Source organism: Pseudopipra pipra, chromosome 7 (assembly GCF_036250125.1).
Source record: "Pseudopipra pipra isolate bDixPip1 chromosome 7, bDixPip1.hap1, whole genome shotgun sequence".
Lineage (NCBI taxonomy): Eukaryota > Metazoa > Chordata > Aves > Passeriformes > Pipridae > Pseudopipra > Pseudopipra pipra.
Genome location: NC_087555.1, coordinates 39,740,509 through 39,764,237, shown reverse-complemented (window position 1 = coordinate 39,764,237; position 23,729 = coordinate 39,740,509). Strand labels below are relative to the sequence as shown.

The 23,729-nt window shown below is 44.4% G+C and overlaps 2 protein-coding genes across 21 annotated transcripts in view; one reads left to right on the top strand and one right to left on the bottom strand.

The window, feature by feature from the left end:
* PKP4 (plakophilin 4) overlaps positions 1-586 on the bottom strand; it is a 76,306-nt gene extending 75,720 nt beyond the window's left edge. For 6 of the 8 annotated variants that reach the window (XM_064661804.1, XM_064661801.1, XM_064661802.1 and 3 more), the window contains exon 1: positions 495-586. The gene's annotated coding sequence lies outside the window, so the exon portion shown is untranslated. Of the gene's footprint in view, positions 1-5; positions 121-494 lie in introns of those variants that run through there. The other 2 variants (XM_064661808.1, XM_064661800.1) reach the window with 2 other exon arrangements.
* CCDC148 (coiled-coil domain containing 148) overlaps positions 1-23,729 on the top strand; it is a 60,329-nt gene that overhangs the window by 98 nt on the left and 36,502 nt on the right. For 5 of the 13 annotated variants that reach the window (XR_010432076.1, XR_010432075.1, XR_010432074.1 and 2 more), the window contains exons 1-8: positions 760-899; positions 15,914-15,994; positions 17,610-17,731; positions 20,493-20,596; positions 20,955-21,037; positions 21,201-21,364; positions 21,619-21,714; positions 21,806-21,987. Coding sequence is in view for 9 of the 13 variants with exons in the window: in XM_064661818.1 (XP_064517888.1) it covers positions 15,940-15,994; positions 17,610-17,731; positions 20,493-20,596; positions 20,955-21,037; positions 21,201-21,364; positions 21,619-21,714; positions 21,806-21,987 (806 nt within the window). In the remaining 4 variants the exon portion in view is untranslated. Of the gene's footprint in view, positions 1-758; positions 900-10,659; positions 11,074-13,753; positions 13,904-15,907; positions 15,995-17,571; positions 17,732-20,492; positions 20,597-20,954; positions 21,038-21,200; positions 21,365-21,618; positions 21,715-21,805; positions 21,988-23,729 lie in introns of those variants that run through there. The other 8 variants (XM_064661822.1, XM_064661821.1, XM_064661815.1 and 5 more) reach the window with 7 other exon arrangements.

Genomic DNA, 23,729 nt, shown 5'->3' with positions numbered 1-23,729 from the left:
TCCACGTTCGATCCCGCGCGGGGAACACCGCGGCGGCAGCGGGGCCGGGACCCCCGGGAGCACCGCGACGGCAGGCGGGGACACGCGGAGCAGCGGGACGGCAGCGGGAGCCCGAGACCTCCGGAGCACCTGGCCGGCCCCGGCAGCTCCCGCCGCTCGCCCCGCGGTGCGGCCGCCCGGGGGCCGTGCCCGCCGCGCTCCGCTCTGCCCGCGGCTCCGGCCCGCGCACGCCCCGCGCACAACGGCGGGCCCGGGCTCGGCGCGGCGCTCGGGGCAGCGCCCGGGCGGCGGCTCCTCCGCCCGCAGGGCCCCTCCGGGCGGCCCTGCCGGGCTCTCCGCGGCCCCGCGGGCGCGGAGGACGCGCCGTGCTCCGCCCGCGGGCCCCGCGCGGGTCCGCCCCAGGCGGCGGCAGCGGCTCCGCGGCTCCTCGGCCCCGGTGCCCCGGCGGGCTCCGCCGCTCGCCCCCCTCGCTCCCGCCCCCCGGCCCCACTCACCGCGCGAAGCGGCCCCGCCGGGCGCGCCCGCCCTACCCCGGGGTCTCCATGGTGGCGGCCCCGCCGCCCGCCCCGGCCCCGCCCCGCCCCGCGCGCCGCGTCACGCGCCGCCCGGCCAGGCGGCCGCGCCCATTGGCCAGGCGGGCCCAGAGGCCGCGCCCCATTGGCTGCTGCCCCGCGTTAAACCTGCCAATGGCAGGGCGACTTGAGGTTGCCGTGGTTACCGATGCTGTGCGGCGGCGGGCACAGCGCGGGACCGGACCGGGCCCAGCCGAACCGAGCCGGACCCAACCGAGCCGAGCCGGACCCAACCGAGCCCAGCCCAGCCGAGCCCGCGCTGCACCCGGGCCGGCTCTGTCGGGCGCGCCCGCCGAACGGGCCCGCGGGGCCGGACGCTGCCTCGCGGTGAGTGTCCGATCGCGGCGGGGTGCAGCCAGGTGAGAAAGGGGCGGTGCGGCGGGGCCCGGCCCTTCGGCCGCCCCCTGCCCCGCCGCCGGAGCCCCGCGGGAGCCGCAGGCCGGCCCCGTCCGGCCGCACTGCTGAGCCGCGTGCTCCGGGATGGCCCCGCTCGGGCGGGGAGGTCGGGTCCCCGCAGCACGTGCGGCCCGCGGGCCGCTCCCACCCGACGGGCCGAGTGCAGGCGTCCGGGAAAGACTGGAAGGGACTTCCCGTGGTGTCTGAACATCCCACCGCTTTGAACCTTCTGGTCGCGGCTGAACTCTCTTGATGGCGTAGGGAGAGATAGATGGACTAAAGAAAAGCCGCTATCTCTGAAGATGCTGTAAAACACTTTAATAACAGGTTTTGTGTGGGAGGGCACGTGTGTTAAATGCTTGGACACCCTTTTGCATCGTGTGCTTGTCCTGAACAGACCACCTGGGTGTGTCGCAGGTACCTGACTGGTTTCCCATTCACGTTCCTCTCCTCCCTCCTCCCCTCCACAGCGATAGGCACTCACCACTTCACTGAGGGATGCAGCGATGACACTGTAAGTGGCTAAGAGGAGCCAAGACCAAATTGCCACTTGAATCTTCCTAGAAGTGCATATGTTCTCATTTTATTCTATTATGCTTTTGCCTTTTATCTTTTCCTGGTACTTGTCTAGCACGCTAAAAGGCTCTAGACACTCTCCTGTAGGCAGACTCGTGTTAGGTGTAATTCAGCGAGCAGCTCTTGCTGTCTGAAGAGGTTGTTTTATTCACCCCTTCCCATTTCATTGAGACACACTGTGTAGAAATCTTGCTGTAAACTAACCAAGAATTATCTGCATTTTTACTTGTGTCTTTTTTTTCCACCCAGGTCAGTTTTTCAGTTTAGTGTCTGATGGGATTCACCATATTTTTATCTCGGGCATAAGGACACGTGAGAACTGTGATGTGGTTTAATCAGTGTTAACACTAGAGGTAGAACTGTGCTCTTCCCCTCTGTTCAGGAAGGAACTGCAGGTAACAAGGAGGTAGCTGAACATGGAAAGTCACCTTTAAACTCAGAATTCTTATAGTCCCTTCTCCTAATTTCCCACTAGGAATGCAATCTGCTGTGCAGAAACCGTGTAGGTTATTGGTATGATACTTAATCTATGAGGTATTTGCTATTTGCATGGAATAATGCAGTAGGAACTCCCACAGCATGATCATATGCCACATTGAAAACACTTGGCAGCTGTAAACAGGGGTCTTGAGTCCTCACTGCTCTGAAGATCGCCTGATTCATACCATGTGAGGTGGATATAAAATGTTACCAAACCAGAATAGTGGCCTCCTTCTAGGAAATGGGAAACAGGAGCTGAGAGGAATAACTGTAGAAACTTAGTAAAACAAAGAGTAACAAGGGTGAAATAAGTGGGGGAAGGGTCAAATGAGAGTGGAGAACTAGGGAAAAGGAAAATGTGAAATGTGTAGATCTAGAATAAAGGGAGGAGAAAGTACAGAACCTCTGAGAACAGTGGCCTTCATTAGTTGCAAGGTAGTTTCTACCAAAGGTGTACTGGATTAATTAAATTGACTTCAAATCAGTCTCAGCTGCTTTTAACCTGTAATTTGGGTGTTGTGGCATTGGCTTGGCTTCCACAGATAACAGCTTTTGGCAAAGAAGAGGCTTATTGCCTCCAGGTGAATGTAACCATGCCTGAAGTCGCTGTGGGCACTGTGGAAGGCACAGGCTGCTGGCAGGACATGGGAGGTGGCACCATGCCACCTCCAGGCCTCCCAGGTTCTGGGTGGTCCAGGTGGGGCTGTAAAGCCCAGAAGGATCAGAAGAGGCTGGTCCAAGAGCCCTGTGTCCCCATGGAGCCGTGCACTGCGAGGTTTGGCTGTGCTTTACACTTGCCCACTGGGGTGAGATGGGAAAGGGCGAGAAATACTGGCAAGAAGGAGAAAGGGATCTTGAGATGGTTTGTTTTGGCACAACACAAGTCTAAAGAATGAAAAGTAGCGTTTGAGATCCTGTCAGGTTTGGAAATATATTGAGTGACTGTCAGTGAAGAGCAGCTATTTCATTCTATCTGGTATTAGTCATCCCCTTACAGCTGCTTTATTTGCTTTGGCACCCTGAGCAGCCAATACATTATCTAATTGACTGCTGTGTGTCCCAGCCCAGTGATCCTGCCTGGTTATCCCTGCACTGAGCCCAACAGGGACAACAGAGGCTGTGCAAAGGCACCCCATTTTAACTTTGCACTGCAAATGGCTGTGTGCTTTCATTCCTGATTCCACGAGCTGATAGTGGGCTTTGTCAAATACATGTTTCAGTTCCTATATCAGTTTTGGGATCAGCAACAAACAAGTACAGTTTCTTTTTATTCACCTTCTTGGGGATGTATCTTGAAAGTAAGATCTGTTTTGTTCTCAGCATCATTTGGAAAGCCCTGATTCTACTCTGCAGTTCATAAAAACCTGCATGCCATGTTTTCCTTCAGAACCTTACTGGTTTCTTTTGAGCCTTGAATCTGATCTCTTAAACTGATTGTGCTCCTTTTCATTGGTTTAGAGGCCAACATAGTTAGCAGGCATTTGCTAGTTGTTTTGCTGCTGTTGTGCTCTTTCAATATTTCAAGTCCTTATGTTTACCTGCTTCCTCTAATCTATTCTGAAATTAATCCAAATTCAAGGCTTTCTTTTTATGTATATTCCATCTTTAATTTTAGTGATTATTTCTCTATTTGCAAGGTTACTTAGGTTTTCTTATTGGATGTAAGCATGCAGGCACCATGACTAAATAGTGGGAATTGTTGGCACAGAACACTTGAACCTTGGAAATGCAGGGTTATGAAGACAAATATCAGTCACAAAAACAGTGTTGCTTGCTTTTTTTTTTTTTTTCCTGGAAGCTATTTAGGGCTATCTGTTTTATCTGTAATCTGTTACAGATACTGAAACAACAAAAGTTGGGGAAAAAATACCTGGAGAAGAGCAATGCCCATGGCAGGCTGACTGAACACACAGGCAGCTGTTAGAGCTCATGTGGGAATTTATTTAGATGTGTGGGTTTTTTCCCCTCGTTAAAACATACAATTTGATTTCAAAAGTTTCTGCACGCCATTGTGTTGATATCACAGCAACTCAGACAATCACAATGCAACTGATTTTGGCTAATTTGGAGGCTGTAATTTTATTTGGTATAAAAAGCACTAAATGTTCTCCTGCTTTTTCTCCTTCACCTGGGAGGTGTGGCACCTAACAGGTGTATTTCTGCAGCAGTGGGGGACTGAGATTTTGCTGTTTCAGCGAGGGCTTTTACACAAATGTTCAGTTTCAGACAGTGCTGTTCAAAATTACTGCTCTGCCGTGGGTGGAGACTGCCTTTCCCTGTGGCACAACAAAATAGTGGGGAAAACTGTTTGGATACGGCCAGGTTGGTTGTATTTTCTTCCTTTTTTTTTTTTTTCTGCATGGCTTTGAAGCATCAAGTAGGAGTATTTGATTCAGGATCCTGCAAAATGCTCAGCATGACCACCAGCCTTCTGATGGGAGAGCCCCCGTGCTCTGGCTCAGCTGCCATGGGGAGGACAATGCTGCCCTGTAAGGATATCTCCAGCCTTCCTCGTGCCAGCAACAGGATCCTGCAACTGTGCAGGCAGCTGGATTACACAACTGGTGCAGTTTCCCCAGAAACCTCCCCAGCACACATGCTCTTATTTCCTCAGTTGGCTCAGTTTCCTGGTGGAGTGCACTGTTCCTGCCTCGAACGCTGCACTGAGCAGTGGGAGAGGAGCTGTGGGCAGAGGGAACAGGGGGCCTCCTCTTTTGGCAGGAGGGGGGAACGTTTTGCCCTGGATACCTGTTCCAGCAGAATGGAGGTTTGAGGAACAACAGGTTGCTGGATCACAGTGTAAGCTCAGTAACCTTTTCTGGACAGAAGCAGAGCACCCTGTCCCCATATATTCTTTCCCCTGGTGGTGTGGCCCCAGAGCCATGTGTGGGTGTTGTGTTTGGGCTGCAGGGGGGCAGGAAAAGGGACATCCTCAGGTGAGCTGTGCTGCTGAAGCCAGGTCCTAATTGTGAAGCCAGGTTTGGTCACACATGTGCACCTGTAAGTCAGGGCTGCTCTTGCACTTTGCTGCACTTGACAAGACTGGACAGCTTGGCAACAGCCAAGTGGATGGTTTGGTGAGAGGATGGGAGGAATCGCCAAGTGGGATGTCCAGTAAAGACAAGAAGGTCAGCAGCTGGCCTATTCTGTGGGTTTTCAGGTCCCTGTAGGTAAAAACATAAAAAACCCCTAACCAAAGCACAAAACAACTCCCCCCCAAAGCCCACAGACACAGCAAGAAACCCCACCACCCTGTCTGTGGACAATGCAGGTACTTACATCTGCTCAAGGACAGGGGAAGGCCTGCTAAAATCCTTTGCAGTTCTACCAACTGCTGCAGTTCTCAAGCTGAACAAAATATTACCCATCTTCTTGCTAGGCTGTGTTTGAGGCCTGGGAAGAGTGTTGAGAAATTAAACAAATTGTAATTTTTTGTACCAGACCAAGGATACAGAATTTCAAACTGAAATCTAGAGATCCCTATGAATAAGGAGGCAACAAAGAAAATGTATATGCAAAAAGAAGATTGATTCATATTTTCAGACTGTACATTTCTAATGGCTGGAACTGAGAGGCTTCAGACAAGCATGGCTTGTTTTTTGTAGTAGCATATCGGACAACATTATGCAATAATTTAAAGTGCAGTTGTGCCAAATGCTTCCCTGCACATAACTCAGCCTAGCAAAACTGGCAAAAGCTGTACAACATGATACTGATGCTCCTGACAAAATAACCTGCAGTGGCCCCTAAATCACATGAATTATCTGTCCCTCTGGCTTCTCTCTTGTAGGCTGCAAACAAATGTTCTGTTCTGACTCTTGCTATGCTGCTGAGACAAAAGTTGGCTGGGCTGACTCAGGGATGGTGCTACAGAGTCTTTGGTGTCAGCACAACCTCACAAGGTCCTGTTCCCTCAGGTTCCTCCTTCCCCCTGGCCCTGGTTGTGTCCCACCTGCAGCTTGGTGTGGGAAGGGACCTGTGGAGCTCAGGCAGGTGAGATGCAGAATTGCTCTGAAGTAGAACCATAAATGTGCAAATCACTGCAACTCCAGACAGCCACAGCTCCTCATAGGCTGTAACAGGGAAAAGTATCTTGGCTTAAGGAGAAATTGGACTTATTCAGACAGTCATATGTTCTCAAAGCACTGATAAGCTGTACCCCCAACAGCATAAACTAATCCAGCTGTATCCTGCCTGCAGTTCATTAGGAGATGCTGGCACAAATTGGACTGTCAGCAGAGCTGTGGGGAGGGGGCCTCCAGCAGTGGGGCAGGGACCCTTTCCATACAGATTAGGTTTTCTAAAGTAAAAAACATCAGTAACAAAGCTAGCATGAAAACGTGGTAGGTGGAAGTGCTTTAATTTAAAAGACTACACAGAAGACATGCAAAATGTGAGGACAACTTAAAATCACCTCTTAAATTCCATAAAACAAGGAGTTGGAGTCCTCTTTCCCTGCCTGCATTGAGAAAATCTGGGCTTCACTAGATAGAGAAAATGAAGCTATCATGACTGAAACTGCATTTCCAATTGTTCATTTTGCAGCACTGGAAACAAAATCACATTGGTTGATTTATCTGAAGAGCAGCGAGGCTGTGATTTAACAGCTGGAATCCAGATACTTTGCACAGATTTTTTTAAGCCCAGTCTTCAGTAGGTGTTTGCTGGTTTTTCTTACAGTGGCTCAATGGCTCCTTTTTAGTCTGAGCTTCTTTAGCTGTCTCCCATTGAATTTTGCTGCTCCTTGGTATTGATTGTTTCAGTATCTGACCATTTAGTGGTTGTGATGCCTCTTGCAGAACACACTGTTCTGCTGCAGCTGCTGTGAGGTCTTGCTGCTTGACTCTCCTTGCCTGTAGAACTGCATCCTTATTCCAACGGCCCTGTGTTACTGTACATGGAATCCACCTTGGAAATTCCTGTGCTACAGGGTGGATCCTGCCTCTGGATGAGAAGTGCCAAGCCCAGGTACTTTATTATACTGCAGGGAACGTTGATTCTCTGCAGTTTTGTGTTACAGCATCTTTACTTCTGTAGTGCTAAATGAATTCTGGAGATGTGAGTATTTTATCTGATGGATGCAGAGCAGCAGAGGGGGAAGTTGTTTGCTGCACTGCTCCAAACATCCCACTCTCCACACAGCCTGGCCAATAACAGGTGTGATTTATGGACCAGGGAGGTACAAGTCGATTTAAAACATTTGTTATTTCTTCAGTAATGGAGAAAATTATAGAGTGCTGTAATGGATAACTCAGCCTCACATCTTCCAATAAATCTTTAAATGAATGTGTTCAAGCATATTGTTGGTAACTTTTGTTATCTATGAAACTAATAAATAGGAAGCTAGATGGAACGTTAATAAAAAGGATATAATAAACCTGCAAAATTCTTGTGTTCAATGCAGCAGTCTGTAAATGATGCCTCAGAATTTCTGTCTTTAGCTCAGCAAAGCAGGATTTTGTCCAGGAGTTGTGGCTGGCCCGTCCCTGAAAGTGTCCAAGGCCAGGCTGGATGGAGCTCTGAGCAACCTGGGCTAGTGGAAGGTGTCCTTGCCCACGGCAGGGGGTGGGGCTGGGTGGGCTTTAGGGTCCCCCAGTCCCAACTGTTGTATGCTAATTAACCTCTGGAAGTGTCAGAGGATTTTCTCAGTTCCTGCTCTCTCTCAGTCAAACCTTGCAGTTGGCAGATGTGCTGGCTGCAGCTTTGCAATCAACACCTTTGCTCAGTGAAAGTGGATTGAGCTTCTTTTGTTCAAAACAACACAACTTAAAATGCCACCTGACTCACTTGAGCCAATGTGACATGGTGACTTCTTTTCCTACCCTTTTTATGTCAACTTGTCGACTTCTAAAACATTTACTTTCTTTTGTTTATGTGCTTGTTGCAATGTTTTTTCTATGGGAAGTGCTTTTAAAGTTTATTTTGTCTTGGGTTTTCTAAAAATATTCAAAGAATGGAGGGGGAATAGCTGTCCCTTGTACCGTGCAGATCCTTGGAAAGCAGATGAGCTATTCCTTGTCCTTGCAGGGTGACAGAGCAGTCCATGAGGCTGATTGTTTTAAGTGTTACTCAAATTGATCTTCCTACTTTGGATTAAGTTTTACTTAATGAGGAAGTAATGAGATTATCATAGACAAAAAGGACTATGTCTCTTTTGGGAACGCACCATTTCAGAGACTTGACTTTATTTCAAACAGATCCATAATTCTTTCTTCAGGGGAATGTAAATTTAAATTGCAGTCAAACTATGGGACTTCTCTAGCAACTGTTTTGACACTGAATTATTGAAGTATTATACTGTGTATTTTCCTGGGGAAAGGATTGACTGCTGCAAGATTAGCACATTCTGGATGGGTGCCATTTTCAGATAGTTAGTTCAACCAGAAGAGAATGGATCTGATTAAGGGATAAAGCTGGTTATTTGTTTGTTGTTTGTACTCTGTGCCCTACAATGGGACTGATTCTTTGCCTCTTTTCCCTGACAATAATTAGGATGAGAGGGTTCCAACAACTTCATCTTAATATCCCTTTTCTTTGAATGAAAACATGCAGTAGCTAAGCAATAACATTTCCATTAAACTTTAAAATCTTAAAAGAAGCCTTCCACAGATTTTTAAGGAATCTCCAGCTATTCCAACAAGGGCCTGAGAATAAGGGATATCTGTGTTGGGGGATTTTTTCTGACTTTGTATTTTTTAGGATCATCTGCCCTAATCTGCAATCCAGGTTCCCACTGATGCTGTGTTCCAAGTTTTCAGTCAGCCCGTGGTTCAGCTCTGGTTTGTAGTGCTGTACACCCGGGATAAGTTACTGAGCCTCTGAGGGTTGTGGGATTCACAGACATGAAGAGCAGCTGCTGCACTGTCATGGATGGTGCTATTAAACTGGGTTTTGTGTAGCGCTGATTCACGGTATTGATTTTTGCGTTTAATAATGTGACTGATTTAAAACCTGCATAAAAAGTTGTGTTTTAGAAGGCACATCCAGGCTGTTCAGCACTGTGCCCACCCCCCAGCAGTGCTGCCCTTCAGTGCCTGAGCAGCAGTTTGGCTGGCAGGGAGAAGTGGCACTGGGGACCCAAATCTGCAAAGATCTGTGTGTGCAAATGACCTGTTGAAAGGAGACAGGGGAATCAGGCTCCTTCCAAGTTACTGGTTAAGCTCACTGGGAGCACTCACAGTTGTGGAACCAGGGCCTGGCCTGGACCTGACTCATCCCCAGGAGCAGCCTGGGGCAGACTCTGCTTGCTCCAGAAATGCTGACTAACACTGGGGAGTTTAATTTCTATTTAAATGAAAGGGAGGAGGATCTTGCCTCAGTATTGGCTGTTCCCATATGCAGGAATAAACTGATGTTGTATACCTCAGGCACCAGCAAAGGTTTCCACTAAGAAGTGTTTGGTTGAATTGGAGATGCAATCTTTTAAGAGGTCACATTTGTTATTGCCTAGAAGAGTTCAGAATTGTGGTGAAATACTAAATTATCAAAAGGAGAAGATACTGAGGATTGGTAAATCTCATGCTTTTTACTGCTGCTAAAAGATTTATCTGTGTCTGGCTGCAGGCAGAGCTGAGTTGGTGTTCTTGGGGGACAGGTTTCTGTGTACAGGGGCTTCTGGTTGAATTGTTTGTACTTCTTTCTAAGATGCATCCAGACTTCTGGTCTAGGGACTGTATTGAAGTTTGAGCCAAGTCTTGAAGCACGGGGTCTGAATTTGGGCTTAGATGGACTCTTATAGTATTGGAGAGATTTTTAGCTATATTGGCATTAAAGCAGAAATAAATTTAACTGGCAGTGCTTTTATTGTTTTGATTGGTACATTTGCTTACTGAAGATAAAATACAGGTTTGTATAGATCTTGTCCTTTTCCAAAACCATGTCAGCATTCATTTTCTGTGTTTTAGTGAGATCATAATGTTGAATTTATGATAACAGAAAATGATGTCCATGAAAAGCTGAGATCAAATACAAATGTATGATGTCACTGTGGAATAGAGAAATGGGGTGGCTAGAAGGGAACAAGGACTTGGTTAATCAGACACAGTAGCCTTAAAATTACAGGAAACTTACCAAAAGGTTTTTTCTGCATCAGTTCTGTTTCTGGAGATGTATTTGCCTGCTTTCTTTTCAAAGGAGGTAAAGCTAAGGTGAATATGTGAAATTTTGTTCAAGTGCTGACATTAAATCAGAAATGTGTCGGTAGAAAGATATTAACAATTTGCCAAAGGAATAAGTAAATAAATAATCCAGAGGGGTAGCTCTCCTGCTGCTAATCTTACTGGTATCCATAGTTATTTTTCAATAAGGACAGCATTTCCTGTGTTAGGAGAAGCTTGTCATTTAAATCTGCCCAGATGGAGCCAGATTAGGCTGATGGCTCCCAAAATGTGTGATCCAGGAGAGTGACGCTGCCGTGGCAGCTGCACAGGGGACAGTCATAAAAGGGGGTTAGGGAGGGAAGGGGTGTGATGGGTCCAATCTCCTTAAAGCTTTCAAGTGCTTCCAATTTTTCATGAATAAGTTGGTTTTGCCTTTGTTTTAGGGTCAGATAAGAGTCCCTGGTAGTATACTCTTCCCAAATTTATCAGTAGAAGTAGCACTTGGATGGTGAGAAACCAAAAGAAAGTGGGGGGGAGGAAGGCTGACTGCCTATAGCAGAGAACTGGGGTTTCTTTTAAGCTTGTGAAAGACCAGACTGTCAGCTTCTTGTGCAGTTATTTTCTAAAGGCAGGTGTTTCATCTGGCCTTTACGTTTTTCAGCATTTTGCACTGTCTCCTCACCCTGATTTGTTTTATTAAGCTAATAAAATCTTAGCCCTACTAAAGGCAGGTATGGTGCATAATGAAATTGTCAGCTGGGATTCCCTTTCTCTTTATCTGGCTGAAGTTCCTGACCTGACCTGGCCTGGTTTTCTTTTAATTTATTTCTAAATCCCTTGCTCTTGTTTTTGACCACGAACAGCAGAGCTGGGACAGGTCCTGTGAGCTGATGGGGAAGGCAGGAGAATAACCAGAAGCCAGCCTGGAAATCACACTGGGGAAAGTCCAGGTTTGTCTTGCAAGGTGCTGCTCATTCTGCCAAGCCTGGTAGGGGTTGCTGGTACTTACAGAAACATTTGCACCCTTCTGTGCAGTTGTACAGCACGTAATGCTAACGGGCAGAGCTCCCTAATGCAGCTCTTTGCTGCCTTCTTTTAGAGCTTTCATTTTCTCTCTTGTTAATCATTTCCTTGTGGCTGTGTCCTAAAGAGCTGTGTTTGAAAGTTTTAAATGCTAAGGTGTTAATCTTCTGGAATCTGTTCATAGCCTTTCTGGTCACAAATGATAAATGGATTGACCAAGTTCCTGGATAGTGTGGTCGGTTCAAGCTGCATTGTGTGGATATTAATAACTAATGGCTAAAAAACCACCACAGAAACAAACCTATTCCCAAAGAAACTGTGGCAAGGGAAATGGAGTTCCTCTGGTTCGAAGCAGTACTGCTTACTGAATAACCTTCCTTAGAAAGGAGGTATAAAAATTTGAGTTATTCTCTTGCACCCTGTGAAGGCAAAAATATGCTTTAGTGCAATCAACTCTTCCTGAAATTGATATTTCTACTCTTTAAGTAGTTTAGATTCCAGAACACATAGGTGTATGGAAAAAGAAATCATTAGCTGTAACTCATTAGCTCTGTTCAAGCAGCAGCAAACCTTTAAAAATTAATAATTTTCATGAGGAATGCTAAGTCTGTGTTGTAAGATGTAGCATGCATTCAGTGCAAGATTTCAATTGAAGCTGACAGGGAACCTGCTGGGGAGGGGTTGAGCAAGGACCCCCAGAATTAATCACCTGTCAGTTAAATTTCTTGGGTTTAAACCTACAAATAATTCTATCTTTGTAAAGTGTCTTTATGATGTAAATACACTAAGCCTCACCCTAAATTGATTTCCTTTCCCCTTTAATACTGATTCTACAACCAGGAGAAATACTAACATCTCATAGAATTTAATGGGAGCATTGACATAGTTGAAATTACTCTTTTAAGGTTATAAAATACAAAAATACCAATAGTCTCTTCAAGAGCAAAAGTATGAAGGTGATTAGAAGCACTGCCAGATGCAAAATCTAGTGACTCTTGTTAAAAACTAAGATGTGCCCTGAAAGATTTGCATCACTTTCCATGAACTAGAGTGGAAATGCAAGAGGAAGTAGAAAAAAAAATCTGCTACATGTGATTCTCCATGAGTTATGCTTGCAAGAATGAAAACTAGAAGTAGCTTTTATGCTATGTGAAATTGCTGAATCCCAGGGATCAGGGGGATTTCCTGGAGTGGTGCTGGGGCCCTGAGCTCCCAGAGCAGTGGCACTGCTGTGGCACTGGGCTGGAGAGAGGGCTGGGAAAGCTGAAGGTGGAGGCTTGAATGCCCTTTCTGAAGACTAACCATGTGAGAAGAGCAGTCAGAGAATGTTCTGAGGTAAACTGTGTGCTTTGTACCACTGAATGCCCTCCCTCCCTTGAGCCTGGGGGAGGTGGGTGCTGAGAACTGCCCGTGGTCGCAGGCAAAGCCAAGGCAGCTTTCACCGTTGTGTGTCTCCCCTTCTGACTCTGCAAGGAGCTCTGCTGTCCCACACTGTAGTTGGGACTATCCATGTTGTGTTTTCCTTTCTAGATATATTTTCCTGCTTTTCCTTTGAGGGATTCTGGTGGCTGGGTTGAAGCTGCTGCTGGTGCAGATCTCCAAAGCTCACGTGGTGCCCCAAGTGTTGTGCAGACAATCTGCTCCAAGTGCAGTGCAGATATATTTATTTCTGTTTGCAGTCTCACAACATGGTAGCCCTGCTGATATCTCTGCTAAGGAAATCAACACTGCTGAGTAAATATTAACCATTGTCCACAAAACCCTCAAGAGAACTTGCTGTTGTTTAAAAATGGTGCTGCTGATCTGAAGAGCTCCAATGGCTCTGCTGGAGAATGGCCAAGCTTGTTCAGGATCCTTGGGAGGGTTCTGGCCCTGCTTTTCCTGACCCATGTAACTACAGCCTGCATCTGATAGGGGAAGAAGAGATTTGATGCCTTTAGTCTTCACTCCTATGTTATTAATAGCATCAGTAGGGTTACAGAAATACCAAGCCACAGTTAAATATTCACATTTTCCTGACAGAGCCTATGAATTGAGACTTATGATCTTTCTAAGAAAGAAATCTATGAAAGGTTTAGACTGGTCAATCAAAAAAGTTTTAAAATAAAGAATTTAAATACCTTGTGATGCTTTCCCTTTTCTCTAAATCCAGGTATTTACTCTTAAATGAAAGGGTAAAATTCAGCAAAGAATTCGAGGTTTTTATTATTAGTGTTTTGAATTTTCCCGTTCAACCTTAATGACTGAAAATTCAGTGGAAGATTGTTACAGAATTGTGCTGTACTTTCCAGAAAGTGCTTAATATTATAGAATTCCATGGAAATGATGCCAGTTTCAAGGGTTTCACTTTTCCTTTGTTATGGTTCCCTCTCTGTCCCCATTTATAATTGCAGAATTTCATGATTTGTCTGCTTTCCCCTCCTCCCAGGAAGACGATCTTGGAGGCTGGAAATCTAAGGGAATTATGACAGCAGGGAGACTAAACTAAAACTAATTTATAGACTTGTAAACAACCTGAATAAAAAGAATTTTCTTTATATGCCTTTTGAAATTATCTGCCCATAACTTAAAGATTTGTGTGTTGGTGATGGAGCATTTCTTGTTCAGTTGTATTTCCAGTGACGAGTCCTAGAGACAGAAAGGCAAGCCTGTGTGTAGCTGACCTTTCTAAGAAGAAGCAGAAAATCACATTTTGTCTTTAGGGGGAGAAGAAACAATATTTAAACTGTCTTTGTGCATCCTGAAGAAATAAGTAAGGTGAATCCCATACTTCACTGTGTTATGTAAATCCCTACCTTAAGGCTTTACATATATAATTAATTTGAATTTTTTAAAAAATCTATTCCAACCAAAGCATATATGCAGTTAGGAAATTGTATGTAGATAAGCTGATGTATAGATAAAACATTAGCATGACAAATGGGCCAAAGTTGCTTCTGGTATGGAGAATTGCCTCCTTTGTCTGGATGAATCTGGCAGTGTTATATGGTTACAAATTGAAACCAAATAATTGCTGCAAGCAGAGAAAAAGAGAATCAGCAGTATGAATGTGCTAACATTTCCCTTCCTTTCTTTCCCCCTTGACTTTCCAGGAGGGTGTAGAGTTTGGCATAGAACTATGAATTTATTTGCAGGTGACTATCAGATGGTAAAATACACATTAGTGTTTCAAGAGGAGAATGAACTCCCTCGTGTATTTGCTGGCTTTTGTGGTTTTTTAATTTCAATATTTGTGATCAGCTGATGACATTCAGTGTAGCTTCTGACCTATTGATCCTGCCAAATACTTTCAGCCCAGATTTGCAAAGGCCACTCTTGGGGGAGGACAGGGGACATTGAGCCTGCAAGGGACAGTCTCATAGCCTTGCTAAAGAACACTGGAGACTGTGCATGAAGAAGCTCTGAGAAGTGTCACACTTTAGCCATGAGATTCACTGTTTTGCCCTTGGTTTGGTCCAGGAGTGTTCCCTGTGCCAAGCCTGCTGCTCGTGTGTTTTCTCTGCCTTGTCCCTTCCCAGTCCCGTGGACAGGACACCCTCACACTGAGCACAGCAGCAGGGGGGGTGGCTGTGATTTCAGCTGCATTTCCCATGTCTGTGCAGTAGGTGTGGACACTCATTCCTGGGCCTGTGGGCTGTCTAAGCTGGATTTTTACACTGTGTTGTTTTTGATGGTTCCTCTGTGCAGAATCCTGTGAGCTGGGAAGCTCACAGGAAAGTACAGTGTTGACTGTCTTTGGTTGCAGTCTCACATTTTTATTTGACTGGCATTAGTAGCTCTCTCTCAGAGTAGTTCCCTTTCCATTGCTTCTGCTGCTCTTCCTTCCCACCTTCATGTTGCATTGTGCCACTCTTGGAATTGGTAGGGGTAAACTAGTTCAATTCACTAGAACAGCGAGGAAATAACTCCATGATACACCACTGAACAGTCTTTGCTCCTCTACTGTTTACTGTGTTGCTGCTTGCTGTAGGACCAGACAAAAGTCAGAGGTATGACAAAGAGGAGGAATCTTGTGTGTAGGGAATTTTGGCTTAGTAGAACAGGGTTTGAGGGAGAGGGTTTGTGGGAGCCTGGTTGGACATGACCTTCCCCTTCTGGTGTGACTCAGTGGGGGATTCGGTTGGGCTCAAACATTTCAGTTGGATCTGTTGCTTTTATTTATATGCCAGACCTGAGGTGGCATCCATGTATGTTTAATTATGGTGAAAGCAAGGGGCTTGAGACTTCAAAGGTCTTTTTACAGTGTGGTGTAACTTATTTTATCTTAAATGTCACAGTAATCCCACAATGATGTGGGTACTTGATACAGCTGCTCACCAGGAGCTGAGCCACTGCTGCTGGAAGAGCTGACTGGGTTTCACAGGTGTTAATGCAGAGACTCCTAAAGGGATCAAGACATAGTCTCTAAATGCAAGAAAAGAGTGATCTTTTCAGGCTTAATTTCTATGAAGCAAAGAACACCTCAAAAACTGATCTTATGTTTGGGTCAAGGGACTTTTTATATTCTGAAAAGCATAAAGCAAAGACTAGATATCCGTGTGACAGCATTACAGATTTCAGAGGAAATAATATTTTGTTTTCTTAGCTGGTAAATGATATGAGTCACATGAAATCCCTCTTAAAATGAGAGATGAACTTGAGGAATTTCTGTCTAATTACATTTTTAGTGAGATGTACCTCTTTCAGAAAATAATAGTTATTTTTGAATGTGTTTTTAGATTGCTTCCACAATGTTAGTGTTCTCAAAACATCTCTGTTTCTCAACAGATATAAAAAACATCTAAAAAATAAAAATGGCTGAACTGGACCATGGAACATTGTTTTCAACTCCTAGGATTAGTGATGGAGGTGTGTATGCTATCATGTTCAAGTTTAATTGTTTTATCAACTGCTTGTGAAATACTCTGTGCAACTAATAGCTGCATATAGAAGCTGCTGTAGCTCTCTGATCATGGGTTGGGTTGGGAGGGACCCTAAAGCTCATCCAGTTCCACCCCCTGCCACGGGCAGGGACACCTTCCACCAGCCCAGGTTGCTCCAAGCCCCATCCAGCCTGGCCTTGGACACTTCCAGGGATCCAGGGGCAGCCACAGCTTCTCTGCCCAACCTGGGCCAGGGCCTCCTCACCCTCCCAGGGAAGAATTCCTTCCTCGATTCCTGTCTGAATCTGGCCTCTTTTCAGGTTAAAACTGCTGCCCCTCGTGCAATTTCCAGGCCCTGGTAAAGTGTCTTTCTCTGTTTTCGTTATAAGCCCCCTTTATATATTGAGAGGCTGCAATAAAACTTTCCTGCAGCCTCCTCCAACTGAGCATCCCCACCTCTCACAGCCTCTTCTCCACATGAGAGATGTTCCAGCTTTCCAGAGCGTTTGGGGCTGGAGTTTTTACCTCCTTGAATGTGGAATGATTTTCCATGATCTCTGCTGGACAGTGTTTCAAGCAGCCTCAGAAAGAAGGAAAAAAATCTTTACATAGAAAAACCCACAAAGGGGGCTTAAAAAGCTGCCTAAAGACTGGGAGAAAGGAGGTTGTTCGTACTAAGCTCACAGGGTAAAAAGGAAGAATTTACTGGATCAAATTACTGAATGCTTTCTGTTTAAGGTATATAGAGAATAAAGAAATAGTCTTAATACAAGATCAGAGCTATAACCTGCTCAGCATAACACTGACCTGGTGGAGTAATTGGTGTGATGAGAAGATGAGTGGTGAGAAAATGAGGACTGGTGAGCAGGAGGGAAGGAGGGAGCCCTCGTGTGTCCTCTCCCCTGCACGGGGGTTGCCTGTGAAACTCTGGCTTCTTCCCCCATCTCCTCATCATCCACAGTTCTGTTCTGAATGGCAGCCTGGCACAGTCCCATGAGCCAGGAAATCTGTCCATAAACACTGGGCAGCTCTGTCTGAGGTTGCCTCAGAGGTTCTCTCTGGTTCTGTGGACAAATCCCATTCAGGCAGGGTTTGCAGTCCTGGTTTTCTGGAGTTGTTCTGATATAACTGTTGGTCTGTGTGGCTGGAGATGCAGTGGGAAATGGAACTGCAACTCATCCCCTTTGCATGGGTTTGGTAGTTTTTATACCTCTTAGAAAAAATCACTCCATAGGTTGCTCAATCCATAGGTTACAATAAACACTGAGGCAGTTTTCTGCTTGCTGCAAGAAGAATGCATATATTGAAATTTAGGTATTTCTGTATTAGAAGTTACTAAAATTCCAGTAAATGCAGTTTAAAGTGAATTCATAATGAAATTCACATGTAAACAATGCTTTTAAAACATTTTGTAAACATACAGCTGGTTACTGTTTCTTATATAATTCTCATTTCCCAACTAACAGTCTCTGTTATGGAAACTTCTGGTGTTTAAAATGTACTGGTTCTAATTTCTGTCTATAATGTTTCATTTTATGACTCACACTTAAATTATTTCTCCAGAATTTGAAATGACCTTATGTGTTTTATGTGACAACTAGAAAATCCAGTGATTCCTGCAAGAAAGGCTCTTTGCAGCCAGAAGTACAAACCTGTTGACTATAAACATCTGCATGAACTTGCTGCAGAGGCAAAAATGGCCTCTGAAGAAACTCAGTTAAAGGTAGGATTTTTGTATTACTTGTAATGCAAATGCTTTTGAAGCTCACTGATCATATTTCTTCCAGCCCCAAGGAACCTGAGAATGAATAGGGATAAAAAATTGGTTCAGCCAGAGGGAGTCAGATATGAGAGTTTATCCCAGTGTTACTGTGATTTGGATGTGTTAATGTCATTGTATGGACTTTCTTTGAATCAGAGATGCAAAATATGTGTGGATTCTGCTTCCTCAAAAGACAGGAAAAGTTTGTATTTGAGTGCTTTGTGGAAACTCATCCAAACTTATTATGTAATATCAGAGGCAATGAAGAATTTATGGGAACAAATGGGAAGGTTGACCCAGACAATAAGCTAAACAAAAAGATATGAAGCAAGGATTTCCAAATGTAAAGCTGAGGTAGATCCTAAAAAAAAATTAGAAGTGTTTAATAGCCATAAAATGTAAATGTAGAGTTCGACAGAGAGGTATAAATAGGTGCAGTAGTGTTCATGTGGTAAAGACCACAGGAATCTGTTTAATAGTACAGAAGGGTGACAGTGAATGAGAGAAAAAATGCATATTTATATACTTTCTTCAATACAGGAAGCACTGCTTCCTTTAATGCATGGAGGGATCATATACCAAAAGTTCTGGCACATATTTCTTCACAGATTGGCAGCACAAAATTTTACTGAATTCATCCAAACTTTATTTTTTCATCTTTCTTTTGGGTTTTCACCTTTTCAAGTGTTTTCCAACTGAGTAGGTAGTAAAATATATATATTCTGAAAGCTCCACAGAGAACAGTATGTGTTCCCACCTACTACTTTTTGTTGCTGATTCAAGCTATCCATATTTAGAAGAGCTGGGTTACTCCTCCTTTGAGGCAGAACCAAGGAAAAAAATGGTAAATCAGTTGTTGACTGTTTAAGAAATAAAAAGACAGCACACACAGGAAAAAAGGGTAACGTTGCAGCAGTTACACAAATACATAAATGACATTACTGTTGCTATGAAATAACTTCAAGAGCATAGGTAAAGATGGAGTTTTGTTTCACCTTAGTTTTAGAGCCAATTTGAAGATGTATGTATTTTCAGATTGCTTTAAATAAAGTGTTCTATTTACTAAGGTCTAGTTTTAGTCACCTGATGGTAACCAAGAGGAAGCTGTAAGTAACTTTTTCAAGATGAAAATAGGTAAGCAATAAAAATAAAAGACATTATGTTTGATTTAGAAGCATTGTAACATACTGGTTGAGAGCATGGCACGGGTGTGTTCCAGCTCTCTTCTGGTACAGCCACATATGCAGGTTCCTTGTTTCTCAGCCACAGTCACACAATGTCTCCATGGCCCCTTTTGCAGCTTCTTATCCCAATAATGCCCCATAACCAAGTTTGCTGCCAAGCACAATGGATCAGCCACATTCCAGCTGCTCTCCCTTATTCCTATCTAGGAACCAGGTATATTCAACCAGGTGTACAGAACTCAGGTCCATCTGAGATGGGGAAATGGTTCCAGTTTCAAAAGTGGGATTTTAGCTTTGGTGGTGGTGACTGAGGGGCTGTGATTGGAGAATTGCTGGGCCCCTCCTTGCTTGCCTGTGAGTGCTGCCCAGCCTTCCCTGCTGGTGTCCCTGGCCCAGGCAGGGCAGGAGCAGGAACAGGCTGGGGGCTGTGCCTGTGTGTCCTGGTGTTCCCAGTGCTCTCATGCTGAGAACAGAGGGCTCAGGGGTGGCTTTGTGCAGCTTGCCCTGGGCAGGACAATTGCAGGTTGATTCCACCTGAGCCAAGGGAAAACCCAGCAGTTTTGACTGGGAACATCATTCCTTTGTGGAACTAGATGTGGAATGAGATCTTTATTCATTTCTCCCTGTTATGAACTAGGACAAGGCTTTCCCATGGTTTTTTCTTGTCTTGCTACCATTCTGCCATTATCTGCAGGAAGGAGGTTCTGGGCAGGGAAAAAAGGGCCTGTGTGTGAATTGTGGGAGCCACTGGAGTCAGAAGTTGGCTGGGATAGGGGTGGGCAGGTGTTCTGGAGGAAGGGGATGGCAAGGCAGCACAAAGAGAAGGAGCAGGAAAGGAGCTTTGTCCTCTGTATGCACTGAGAGAGGGGCCAGGGACAGTCAGGGTGGCAGGAGGGTGAGAGGAAATGTCTCAGGGATGTCTGGCAGCCACAGGCTTTGATCCCTTTTCCTTCACTGTTGGCTGGCCAGAAGCGTGTGGCTGCCTCTTCAGCAGCCTCCCCCTGGCACCTTTTCCTCTGGCTTAAGCACTGACTCCATCTGTCTCAAAAGCAGGTATTCCTATTTTATCTGAAGTGTGAAGCAATGTTTTTGTGAAGCCCTCAAACAGTTTCAGAGCCTCTTTAATTGGACAGATTTTGTAAAAATACTCTTTTAGTCATACATTTTTGAAATTCTTTTTCTTGAAGGACACACTTTCACTCTTTCATCTTCCTACCTGTAAGAATGTTTCTTTCTCCTGCTCATCTCCCCCCCTGCTTCACCCCTGGGAAATAGGGATGGAAAAGGAAAGAAGAAAATGGACTGCATTTTTTTCATTTTCTCCTCTCATTTAATTGTGACTTGAAATGGAATAAGCTTCCTTTTCCCCATGAAAATTGGTTACACTTGAACACATTGTTCTTCAGAAAAACCTTTTTAGAAAAAAAGTTTTGAAAAAAGCTGTTAGGTTCATCATTCTGTAGTAAAATATTCAATATGAGGGCATTTGATAAAGCTATTGAACAGATTCAAAATACAAGCTTTAATTTTTCCTGCAGATTAAAAAAACAGAGCAAGTTTCAAAGTTTACCAAAGAGCAAATGCTGCTGAAACAGCACCGGCAGGTGTGGTGGCAAGAGCAGAAGAGGCTGAGTGAGAGCAGGTAAGAGCTGAGGAGCCTGAAGGAGTCCTTGCTGAGGGAAGACAGCAGCAGCCAGAGCTTGTGTATGGAGGTTTTCAGGTTGGGTTCCTTTGGAGTCTGTCTCTGGGTGTGTGTGTTGAGTTCTCACTGAGAACAGGGGCCATTGGCACTGCTCCTGTCTGCTGCCCTGGGTGCTGCACAGACACAGATCAACAGCAACTTTGGGGCTTTCTTGCCACCTTCGTGTCCACATCCTGCACTTTATCCCTTCCCAGGCAAAGAGTCCCCTTTTTAATTAATTATTTGAGGCTTTTCATTCTTGCAAATAAAATGAATAAGAAATTAAAGCTTCTGTAAAATCCATGTTCATACCTTTCAGGCAAAAAGCAGAAGGAGAAATAAAGACTTTTCTTAATGAAGAAAGTCATAAGCACAACTTCTTTTTGGATTTGAGGGACTTGGGTAAGAATTTTTATTAATTTCTTAATTATTATTTTAAAGTCAAAATTATCTCAATTGTTTGTTTGAGTTTTTAAAACCCTGTCTTGACAGGTTTAGATTTGGAGAGCACAGTGCTGTGTAATATTTTGTGTGTTTGAGAAAGCTTTCTTTCATTTGGATCCAGAGCAGGAATTGTCCAGGCAGCGGGACACTTACCAAACAAACAGTGTAGTTCCTGTCTGGCAGCTAAAGGAGGATTTAAAACTCAAGCTGGCAGAAATGCAGCGTTCCTTCTCAGAAGAATCTTGTCAGAAACCTGAGATCGATTCATTTGAGATATTACAGCAGGTTGGTGTTTTAACTTTATTTTTACAATTTATTATCGCCATATTTTTACCATTTCCATTTATTTTTGTTAAACTTTGAGGCTAACTGACACATAGAGCATCCTGTAACCTCGCTACTTGCCATGGTATGGATCTCTGCTCACTAAAATCTGTAAAAGTGTAGCAGTGTAGGGCTGGAAATGGGACTGTTTCTGAATAAGAGGTTTCATAGTGTAACAAGATAAAGAAGTAACAATAACATGTTTCATGAAATAGATCAAATTTGTGAAGAACCAGCAGAAGGCAGTTTTGGAAGGTCTTGTCCTTGAAAGTCTGGCTTTGGAGAGAGAGCTTGAAGACTACAAAGCAAATGTAAGCTTTTCCTTGTCTGTTCAGTTAGCAATTTCTTGAGAGAGAAAATATGATGCAGAGCAGTGTTCTGAGCAGTGTTTCTTCATTGCAGGCATTAGTGGGCTCTTTTGAGGAGAAAAATGGGCTTTTCCATGAAGTTCCTGCCGAGCTGCTGTCTCTGGAATGCCCTTACCCTGACCTGAAGACCTTGGTGATCCAGGAGTACCAAGAGCTTGCCAGTGGGTACTGGGCCAGGCTTCAGGAGGTCGACCAGCAGTTGGAAGCTTTATCCAGGTAAGGACAGGTTTGTGCATGACTTTTCTTGGGGATAAAAGCATCTATAACGTCCTTTATAATGTGTAGGTGCTGCAGTTGGCTTTGCCACTCGAGCTGGTGCTGTTTGGTGCAGAGCAGTGCAGGCTCTGCCCAGCTCTGGGCTGGACAGTGGGGAAGTGTTTACACAGCTGAGGGTGGAGCCAGTCCTTGCCAAAGCTCTCTGCTGAAATAATAAGCAACATGTTTGGTGGGATAAGGAACCAACAATCTGGTGTGTATCAAATGTCCTCTTCACATGCTCTTGCAGGAATAGAAGTTACTCTTTCTGCATGGTAATTACTACCAAATTTATGACAGAAAAGTGCAGGCTTTCTGAGACATGTTCAGAACGTTTTTATCTATAAAGCAGATAAAAAGGTCCAATCTTCTCACAAGTTTTGGATCGCTGCAGTAGTTGTCATCACAAAGAAATGTGAAAAATGTATATAGCTCTGATTCAGATTAACTGAAAGAAGGAGAGATTTTTCTGTAAATGAAACACTTTATAGAAAGAACATTATTCATAATGATCTAGGAATGTAACAAACCTAAATATTAACAGCTTAGTCTTTCTGCTGAGACTGTCTAGAGTACAGGAGAGATACTGAGTTGCAGATATTGGACAGGCTTTGCCTTCTTTTTGCCATCTCCTGATATTCCTGTGGCTTAGGATGGCTTTGGGTTTAAAGGCTGAGAAAGGGGAGGTCAGTGGAAGGGTTGGAAGCCTGGGCAGAAGAAACTGGGGGAGAGAGGAAGGTCCCTTGGTTTCTTTGGTAAAGCAATGGCACGCTGCTTCCCAATCTCTGTTTTCTGTATGCACCTCCAGTGCAGCACTTGGATCTTCTGGCCCTGCTGCTGGGATAGTTGGGTGTGCTGGAGCAGGTTCAAGGTGTTGGGTGCCACAGAAAGTGATGTTATGATCTACTTACCTTTTGTACAAATTGTATAGATATTCTGTAGGTTCTTCTTCTGTTATTTGAAACCTGCATATTATTACTGTAGCATCCTAGCTGTTATAACATGATAGTTATTACAAATTGCTTTGATTTATCCCATGTTTATAGCATTTATTAAGCAGCAAGTGGCAAATTTACAGCAGTTGCTTTGCTGCTGTCTCTGATATTTTGTTACAGTTGCTATTACAGACCTTTTAACAACCTCAGTGAGAACCTGTGACAAATGCTGAATCATTAAATATGTACTAAGTCTTTCTAGTGGTTTTAATTAAAATTGTGTTAAAGTTTATAATGAACACAATTTTATTGAGTATTCATAAATTTGAATCCTTGACCCACTCAGCATGTGTGCTACTGAATAACAAACATCAATGTAGACAACAGAACGTCTGAAAATGGTTGAAAAATCTGTGGTAGTATTTTCACTGCTCAGAGGCCAAGTGTGAATTCAGGGCTGGTGCTAGGTAATTTTGCACTGGTAATTCAAGAATATCAAGACTTAAATATAAAATGCCATATTTTCCAGGGAAATAAATGCAGTTGTAGCATGACCACATGTGCAGTGGTGCTCTGAAGGAATGAAGTTGTGATCTCTAGATGGGAACGCCAAAGGGGATGTAGCTGGAGGAAATGCTGGAGGCAGTGGCAGCAATTTGCTGAGAGGAATGTGAGGCAATACTGGGGGGCAAGAGAGCCACTTTGGGTCAGCATGTGCCAGAACTGAGAGCTGGGAATTTAGGGAATCATAAATGAAGCATCTGCAAT